Source organism: Peromyscus leucopus, chromosome 8b (genome assembly GCF_004664715.2).
Source record: "Peromyscus leucopus breed LL Stock chromosome 8b, UCI_PerLeu_2.1, whole genome shotgun sequence".
NCBI classification, from domain to species: domain Eukaryota; kingdom Metazoa; phylum Chordata; class Mammalia; order Rodentia; family Cricetidae; genus Peromyscus; species Peromyscus leucopus.
The window spans coordinates 41,365,744-41,375,583 of NC_051086.1; the positions used below are offsets into that span (position 1 = coordinate 41,365,744).

Below are 9,840 nucleotides of genomic sequence, written 5' to 3' on the forward strand. Positions count from 1 at the left end.
AGGGAAGAGTGAGTGGGGCAATTGCTGGGTTCAAAACCAACTCCATCCTGTTTCTATTCAGGACAACTGGCTTGCTACATGCGTGACTCAGTTTCCTTGTCTGTCAATATTGTCTACATCATTGTTGTAAACAAATGAGTAATAAATGACAGAAGCACTGTCCACTCTGATTACTGTCAGTATCCATGTCTTCTTCCTCAGGTGCAGTAGAGATGGGCACAGCCAACGACAGCACCTTCAGCCATTTCATCCTTGTAGGCTTCTCTGACCGGCCCCAGCTGGAAAGGGTCCTCTTCGCGGTCATCCTGCCTGCCTACCTCCTGACCCTGCTGGGCAACAGCACCATCATCCTGGTGTCCAGGCTGGACCCGCACCTGCACACCCCCATGTACTTCTTCCTCACACACCTGTCCTTCCTGGACCTCAGCTTCACCAGCAGCTCCATCCCGCAGCTGCTCTACAACCTCAGTGGGCAGGACAAGACCATCAGCTATGTGGGCTGCGCCCTGCAGCTGGTCCTGTTCCTGGGCCTGGGGGGTGTGGAGTGCTTGCTGCTAGCTGTCATGGCCTATGACCGCTTTGTGGCCGTCTGCAAGCCCCTGCACTACATGGTGGTCATGAGCCCCAAGCTCTGCCTGGGCCTGGTCTCAGTGGCCTGGAGCTGCGGGGTAGCCAATTCTTTGGCCATGTCTCCAGTGACCCTCAGCTTACCCCGCTGCGGGCGCCGCAGGGTGGACCACTTCCTCTGTGAAATGCCCGCCCTCATCAGGATGGCCTGCGTCAACACGCTGCGGTTGAAGGCACAGTCTTCGTTCTGGCGATAGGCATCGTGCTGTCTCCCCTGGTGTTCATCTTGGTCTCCTACGGCTACATCGTGAGGGCCGTGCTGCAAATCCGCTCCGCGGCAGGGCGGCAAAAGGCCTTCAACACGTGTGGCTCGCACCTCACCGTGGTCTCGCTGTTTCTACGGAAATATCATCTACATGTACATGCAGCCGGGGAACAGCTCCTCCCAGGACCAGGGCAAGTTCCTCACCCTCTTCTACAACATCGTCACCCCTCTCCTCAACCCTCTGATCTACACGCTCAGGAACAAGGAGGTGAAGGGGGCGCTCCGGAGGCTGCTGCTGGGCAGCAGAGAGAGAACGGAAGTAAGGGCTGGTTCCAGACAGACCAGAGGGAAGCTGTCTTGGTGAGATTGGCAATGAAAGCTGAGGCTGAACACAAGCTCTTAGGCAAACATTTTAATGAGAAAGAAAGGAGCTGAGAAAAACGTTCCACAGTGATTTGGGGGAAATCCAGGCTGCCCTGTGGCAGAGAGAAAGCAGGCGTGCTACTGGATTCTTGAAGAGTTCTGGGATTTGGCAGGCACGAGGATGGCATGTGTTTTAAATTTCTTCTTTATGGTTGACCGTTTGTCCCTGCAATATCTTATAGGTGTTATATGTGGTGAAATGTGCTCTCAGGGTAAGGTAAGGGCGCAGCAGGTGCCTTCGATGCATTGTTGACAGACAAGAGGGCAGAGTGACGGCAGGGAGCTGGCCTTATGGTTTAGGGCATAAGCATCTGTGCTGTCCTGTGCCCACATGTGTCTTTATTTCAGTTTCAGGGGTATGGGAGGGTCAGGCAGCTCTGGCCTGGACGTCACTGCATGCAAGGCCTTGGGTAGCGTTGGCAGTACCGGGTCTGATCAACTCTCGTCTGCGGCTCTCCATTGTTTACATCTTCTGGGCCTCTAGAAGCCCGTGTAAGGTCGCAAATCATCTGCTTTAGGAGTGAGCCGAACATCGCCGGTCACCCAGCCCTTCCATCCTGTCCTGTCACGATCTGTGAATAAGTGCAGCAGAGCGTGCTCATTCACCTCCCTTGTCAGCGTGACTAGGTTTAGAATCACTCAGGAAACCAAGGGACACCTCAGAGTGGGTCCGTGAAGGTGTTTGCAGAGGCTTCATTGAGGGGGAAGACCCGCCCTGAAAGTGGGTAGCACTGTCTCATGGGCTCCGGGCCCCAGGCAGATCAACAGGACTAGGAAAGAGGAAACAAACAGGCATCTCCCTGCTGTTTCCCAGATGTTAGGCAGGGGAGCAGCTCAGCCAAGCCTTCCTGACAGGATGGACAGAATCCTCTGAAACCCTGAGCCTCCGGGCATGCCTTCTTTATCCACACTAAGGGACTTAGGCACAGCAATGGAAAGGTAAGTAATGCAACCAGGGAAACAGTAAAGAGAACTTCCCACCAACGCGTTCCTTGGGGCCAAGGAGGATGTGACTTTCCTTCGAATTTTATTTCATTTGTTTATTTTTTTTAAATTTCTTCTTTATTACATTTTTATTCGTTTATTGAGTGTGTGTGTGTGTGTGTGTGTGTGTGTGTGTGTGTGTGTGTGTGTCTTGGTCTGCATGTTTCCCAGTGGCTATGTGGAGGTTAGAGGACAACTTGCAGGAATCATTTCTCTCCTTTAGTCATACAGGTCCAGGAGCTCCAAATCAAGCCAAGAGCCTTGGCAGCGAGCACCTTTACCCACTGAGCCGTTTGCCAACCCGGGTTTTCTTAATGGCATCCCAGGTGTTTTATTCATAGGAACAAAGTGTCTCTCCATGTCCACCACTCAGCATCAACTTCAGCATAGTCTGATGTTTTATATTCCCAAAATTCCTACCTAAAGCCCTTTGTGGAATGGAGTTGGTTTTTTGCTCTGGTTTGCCGTCCCTCAGCCCGTGTCTGTCATAAGATTCTGGATAAGCAGAAAAGGAGGTGACCTACGATAACAACAGGGGGGCATTAGATGAAAAGTGGCTTCGTTATTTCTCAGGTTTGTTTTCATTTGGTTTGTGAGAAAACCTCCCTGTGCCTGCCAGGCTCTCCTATGGTATAACCTCAGTGTTTGCTTGTGGCCGGTCTGACTGCTGTGACTCCCACAACAGACTCAGAACTGAGGACAAACCCCAGCAGCATCTGCTCCCACCCCAAGGCGTGGAAAGGCTTGCCTTACTGCACACAGCTGTGACTCTACTGCAAAACTCCAGGAGAGAATCGGAGGAGAATCTTTGTTTTTTCAATTATTTTATTTATGTATTTATTCTATGTGTTTTTCGCATCATGTATCTTGGTCCCATTTGTTCCCCATCCCTTCACATCCATACCCAAATAAAACAAAATTCAATAGAAAAAAATGGAAGAAAAAAATGAGAAAATTTTTTTAAAAAGGGAAGGAATTAAAAATCTCATCACAGAAGCTGCAGTGTGACCCAACAAGTCACGCCGTATACCCCTTTGTCCATACATCTCTACTTGCCAGTGTTCATTGCAAAGAGTCATTGGTCTGGTTCGAGGCCCCTGGTCTCCACTACGTGTTTGATGCTGGGCCCCCACGAGGACTCTTCCTGGACGTCCTGCTGTGTTGTGGAGACCCTGCAGCCTTGGCTCTGCATGTTAGGTCCGTATATGTGCTCCAGCAGATCATAGATGGGATAGATGTTGGGGTGGGCCATGTCATACCCTGAGTCTGGGCCTGGGCAGCTGTAGGGTTGATCCTCCAGCTGGAAAATAGAGACAGCTGCAACACTCAGGAGAGGGGCCCTGCACCCCACTGGGGCAGCACAACAGAGCCAACCCTGTTAGTGGAGGTATGGATGAACCAGCCCCCAAATCGTGAGCATGGGACAGCTGTTCCCATTATTCATCTGCCTTGTGGCAAAGTGGGCAGAAGAGAGTTGCCACCCCCACCCCATCAACCCCTGAGACAGGTGGGAGAGCCGTCCCTGACCCCCCCATCCGCTGCAACACTCAGAAGAGCAGGCCCTGTACCTCACCAGGGCAGCACACTTGAGCCAACACTGTTAGCACAGGTGTGCGAGAGCCAGCCCCGAAACTGTGACTATGGGAGAGCTGACCCCATGACTCACCTATCCTGTGGTGACGGGAACAGGGGAGGAGAAATCCCTCCCTCCCTCCATCCCTCTCCCCACCCATCAATGCCAGAGGCAGGTGGGAGACAGGAGGGAGAGATGACCCTGTGGTCATAAGAGTGGGAGAGCTGCTGGGCAGTGGTGGCGCACGCCTTTAATCCCAGCCCTCGGGAGGCAGAGGCAGGCGGATCTCTGTGAGTTTGAGGCCAGCCTGGTCTACAGAGTGAGTTCCAGGACAGCTGGGGCTACACAGAGAAACCCTGTCTGGAAAAACAAAACAAAACAGAGAAGGAGTGGAAAAGCCATCCCTGACCCCCAACAGCTGCAACCCTCAGGAGAGCAGGTCCTGCACCTCTCCAGGGCCGCACAATAGAGCCAAGACTGTTGGCCCAGGGGTAGGTGAGCCAGCCCCGAAACTGTGACCATGGGAGAATCTTTTTTTTCCTCCAAGAAAATCATGCAGCTTTTCTTCCAAGACAAAGCAGAGAAGTGTTGGGAAAGTATCCTTTGCGTTGTCTATCCTGCCACGCTCCTCGTGGCTCCTCTCCATGAGCCCTTGCAGTGTGTCACACACTGTCCTCACAGGTCCTCTAGTCATGGCTGTGCCTCTAGGGAGCACAAGATGCATCTCTCAGCAGACCCTCTAATCGGAGACTTCTCAGGCTGCACTTGAGCAGAGGAAGTGTACAAAAGAAACATAAGCCCCTCTTCGTGGAGCGTTGCTTCGATCCATCTTCTCAGTAATAGGTTTGGCAACTTGAAATGGCCAAAGAAGATAATGAGAGCAAAGAAAGAGCAAGCTGCTCACTCCTGTGAACTTGATGGAGGAGACAGTGCCAGCTGGGGAATGCTTCGTTTACTCTTGACAGCAACGAAGGATTTGAGAAACACATCTTGTCCTACTTAGCTTTAATTGTCAATTTGACACAGCCTAAAGTCATCCGAGAAGAGAGCCCTGACTGAGGAATTGGCTAGAGCAGATTGGCCCGTGGGCATGTCTTGGGTTTTGATTGGTTCAGGAGGACCCAGCCTACTGTGGACTGCACCGTTTCATGGACAAGTGGATCTGGGCTAAATAAAGAAGTAGCTAAGTGTGAGCTTGTGAGTGAGCCAGCAAGTGGCTGTCCTCCATGGTTTCTGCATCAGGTTCCTGCTTGAGTCCCTGCCTTGACTTCCCTCAGTGATTGATTGCCTGTGACTTGTGAAAATAAGCCAAGTGAACCCTTTCCTCCTCAGGTTGCTTTTTGTCAGGGTGTTTTGGGACAGTAACATAAAACTAGAACATGTCTAGACTCAATGACAGAGGCCCTCCTGTTCAGATTCTGATAATTTGTTGTTTGTACAACTTAAAAATGGCCAGTTCTAAACTCCACCCTCCCCTCTGTGTGAAGCTGACTTTCATTCCTCAGAGACTAAGTGCTGATCTGGGGATGTAGGTGGGTGATGTTGGTGGAGTGCTTGCCTAATGGGCTCGAAACCTGGAAGGGGTGGTGGGTATCAATCTGTAATCCTAGCACTCGGGAGATGAAGTTGGGAGGATCAAAAGTTCAGGCTCACCCTCTGACTACACAGCAAGTGCAAAGTTACATCCACAAAAGGCCAGGCTTTCTCTGACTCAGCCTCATTCCCACGGTCTTAAAGATGCAGGAGCCTTGAGTCTACAACAGACCCAGCAATGGCCACAGTCAGAAAGCCTCATATAGAGGGGTTCAACCCATGCAAGTTGTGATTTCTTTCACAAAAATGGACAGTAACTACAGCTGCCTGTGAGCATCAGTGTCTCTCCATACTTTCTCCCAGGATGATCTTAAGGGCGGGAGACAGTCACCAGGCCCTCCATGATGGAGGAGTCTACTGACTACCAGGTTGTTTCTCTGGGTAACAGTTCTGGCCAGGAACCTTACATGGTGAGTATTGGTACCACATCACCCTGACGAGGGGACACCTGCCGTGAAGCAGGTGTCTGATTCCTGTGTTGACACCTCAGCCATTTTGCCCATGGGCCCTAGGACGAAGATGCATTGAGAAAAAGGCAACCTCACAAAATTGGTTCTTCCATTTCCCACCCCTCTGCTCCAGTAGCAGCAGCTGTAACACCTGTCACAGGTCTGGCATAGTCTTATCCTCGACTTACAGAAAACATAGCTGAGGCATATGTGGGTAGAGCTGATAGCATATCTAGAAAGAAAAATCCCCACACCCTGTATTTAACCCAGAAACTTTACAATTTTGTTCTTCTGCTTCCTAATGATTCTGGGGAGGGGCCAGTGATTGAAGAAGATTATGGCATCCGAGTCTCAAGCTGAGATGTAAGGCAGAGAAGAAAGGTGTGTTAGATGGACATAGTTCTCATTAGATGTCTCAACGCATGATTCCACAGAAACCTTTTAGTATATAGTTAAATAATCCAGGCACAGCAATAATGAATGCCTGGAGCCATCTAAGATGTTCTTGTTCTCCATAAAAAACGGGAGGGATCTGGCTTGCACCAACTTACAAGAACACCATAGTCTTTCACTCACCTGAATTTTCAAACTAGGTCAGCTGCTGGATACAGAGACTGAAGGCAGATGTGAGGACAGGTCAAGGACATTGTTCCTGAAGGTCAAGGGTTGCTATTTAAATGAGCATTACACAGAGTATAGGAGAGCATGCTTTGATGGGATAGTAAATACAAGTGCCAATGAGTTCATTACTAGCTACTTAATGGGATTTGGTGGGAAATAATTCAAAAATATTCTCTTTAGGTTTCTTTCTTTTATAGTATGTGTGTAAATGCCTCACCTGCATGTATGTCTATGCACCACATTCGTGCAGTGCCCAGAGAGGAAGAGGATATTGGACCCCTGGAAATAGAGTTAGGAACAGTTGAGTCATGTGAGTGCTGGGAACTGAGCCCGGTCACTTCAACAAGTGCCCTTAACCTCGGAATCATCTCTCCATCCCAAAGTGGCAAAGAATTTTAATACAATTCGTCATACAGAAAAGAACTGGAATAGAAGTATTTGGATTCATAAACTCATGAGGGACTCTTAACAGAAGAGTGTTGTGCACAAAATGTCAAGCAATACTGCCACCTGGAGGAAGCAGGAAGAGGTGACATGCTCTGTCCGTGGTTTAAAGAGGAGAGGATGGGGCTGTGATGACTCCAAGAGATAAGTAGCTTGCCTCCAACTAACATCTGAGCACTTGAGTTCAATGCCCAGCACCCACATGGCAGATAAAGAGAACAGACTCCCACAAATTGTCCTCTGATCTCTGTGTATGCCCCCCAAAATAAATAATATACTTTTAAAAATATGTGAGGACAGGAATCATTGTCACCTTATTCAAAGGAAATTAGAGCTTAGGCACTGTGGTGACTTGTCAGCAGTGGTGACAATCCTCATTGATGCTGCTGTCCTGTGTGGAGTCCTGTGTTCCTCACAGTCTTCCTGCACAGCCTTTATTCCCTCATCCCCCGGGGTACACAGGCCACATAAGTAGGGAGTGCCCGAAACTCAGCAGCTTTCGGAAGGGAGTCAACAGCTCCTCTGGCAGTGACAGGTTCTTTTCTGGGCCGCACTTTGGTCAACTTGTAAGCATAGGCAGGGACCAAGGCATGGATCCACAGTGACACCAGCAGCCACTGTGTCTGAGGGGGTACCTTCAGCCTTTAGGGACCTCAACGCAGGTAAAACTAGATCATTGGCTTTCACAAAGAAGAGAATTTCAGAATGAGTTACTAAGAGACAGAGTTGGGTTTATCCAAATTTTTAGATTCTTAAGTGTGAGGGTTAAGAGAAGTAAGGTGCCGGGGAAAAGCACATGGGTGTGGGCTTCTCTGAGAGTCATACTTTGTTGTGTTTACACCATAGTCACACAGACTATCACCTTCAAAGGCTTATTCAGGAAACTAACTGAGACCCCAGAGAGGTTCTGTTGATTTTCTATGCATACAAGTATTTATTTTCTTTCTGATATAATCATAATATTCTAAATGACCTAGTTTCTGGTTTTTTTTTGTTATAGCATTACGTTTGTAGGGTCAAATCCTGAGCTCTGACAGTCTTGACAATCCAGGCTTGGCCATCTGTTCTCAGTTAGCCAGAGCAAGAGAGAAGTGAAAAAGCAAAGACAGAAAATGTGTTCAGTGTGGCCACATTGTGAAGAGAAACAAAGAGGCTCAGTGGTACCCAAGTCCATCTTCAGTGTCCTGACACGGAGGTTAGCTTTTAAGAGAGCAAAAGGCTTGCAGAGCTCAGCAGTCCTGGTCAAGGTGTGGGGAAATTCCAGTCCTTTGCATTTGTTGTCCCAGTGGTCTGACAGCTGAAGTGAGGGTCACAAGTGTCTCTCTTTAGAATGTATTCATTCCTACCAGGATGATTTCAGTAGCCTCAGGAGAAATGAGGATAAACCACAGTGTCCCTAAACTCTGCGAGCATGTCTATCGAGAAGAGGATAACATGGCTTATGCAAGTGAAAAGTGCAGAAATAAGTTCACTGCTGGCGTTGGGAAGACGGCTCAGAGGATAATAAAAGCACTTGCTATCCAAATCTGGGAAACCGAGTTCAATCTCCAGATGTGCAGTAGCACACATTTGTAATTCTGGCAGTCCTATGGTGAAAAGGGAGGCAGAGACAGAATAGCCATGCAGAAACTCACGGGTGAACAAACACAAAATACACAATGTGACAGATGTGACAAAAGACTCCGCCTTAACAAAGCAGAAGGAGATCCAGCCCCTGGAAATTGTCCTCTGACCTCCACATAGGCACTGTGGTGTGTACTCACTCACATTCTATCTCTCTCTTACACACACACACACACACATGCAAAAACAAATAAAATAATACCTTGTCTATTGTTTCAATTACATAAGTCACTCATTAATTGTGTTTCAGTGCACAAAGCCCAGTATACAGAGACCTGACTAGGTGTGGTAGGGAAGTGTGTTGCTGATGATGGTGAGGGTGGTGATGGTGATGGTAGTGGTGATAATGGTGCTGCTGCTGGTGGTGATGGTGGTGGTGGTGGTAATAGTAGTGGTGATGTGGTGGTGGTGGTGGTGGTGGTGGTGATGGTGGTGGTGATGGTGATGGTGGTGGTGGTGATGAGATGATGGTGGTGGTGATGGTGTTGATGGTGGTGGTGGTGGTGGTGGTGGTGGTGGTGGTAGTGGTGATGGTGGTAGTGATGGTGGTGGGATGGTGATGATGGTGATGGTGGTGATGGTGGTAATGGTGGTGGTGATGGTGGTGATGGTGATGATGGTGGTGGTGGTGGGGGTGGTGGTGGGGGTGGGGTGGTGATGGTGGTGGTGATGGTGATGGTGGTGGTGGTAAAGATGTTGATGGTGGTGGTTGTAGAATGCTGTGGACCTGTAAGGAGGTGAGATCACCCTTCAGAGAGAGAATGAGCACAGCAAAGTTTGAGCTCTGAGTTTACTTCAGTCTCCAGGGGAACAACTGTTAGCCCCAAGACTCATTACACTGTTTTCTCCCCTGGCTCCATCATCAGGTAATTAGTGTGTTTTGTTTCCTGTGTGCCTCACTTCTGTCTGTCATACTAGGAGGAAATAACAAGTATCTCAGTTCACAAGCACAGGACCAGTAAACCGAAGGTTTAACTAATCTTTCTATCCAGTTTAAGACTATTTTCATGAAGTTATTAGGTTGGTCAATGCAGTCAAGCTATTAAATTATTTCTTTGGTATCACAAACTCTGTTAAGGTTAAGCTATGTTTGCATAAACAAGTTACTAAACAATAGTTTGTTCATTCAAATGTATCCAGGGAACTTTCAAAGCTAAGATACAAACACACCGAAGTGTTAATGTATGCACCACATTTCCAGGTACAAAAGAAACCACCCACTACGGTTCCCATTGCTCTTCCATAAGATGCTTAGTGGATGTCTCGGGAGTAGAAAAATTAGGACAAAGTGCAATGGA

At 48.6% G+C, this 9,840-nt stretch overlaps 1 protein-coding gene across 1 annotated transcript; it reads left to right on the top strand.

Moving 5' to 3' along the window:
* Window positions 1-212: 212 nt before the first annotated feature.
* Window positions 213-1,196, top strand: LOC114683015 (olfactory receptor 2W3-like). Its single transcript, XM_028857179.1, is given in 3 exon segments — window positions 213-786; window positions 789-961; window positions 963-1,196. Coding segments are annotated over 3 exon segments (981 nt in total).
* The last annotated feature ends 8,644 nt before the right edge of the window (window positions 1,197-9,840 follow it).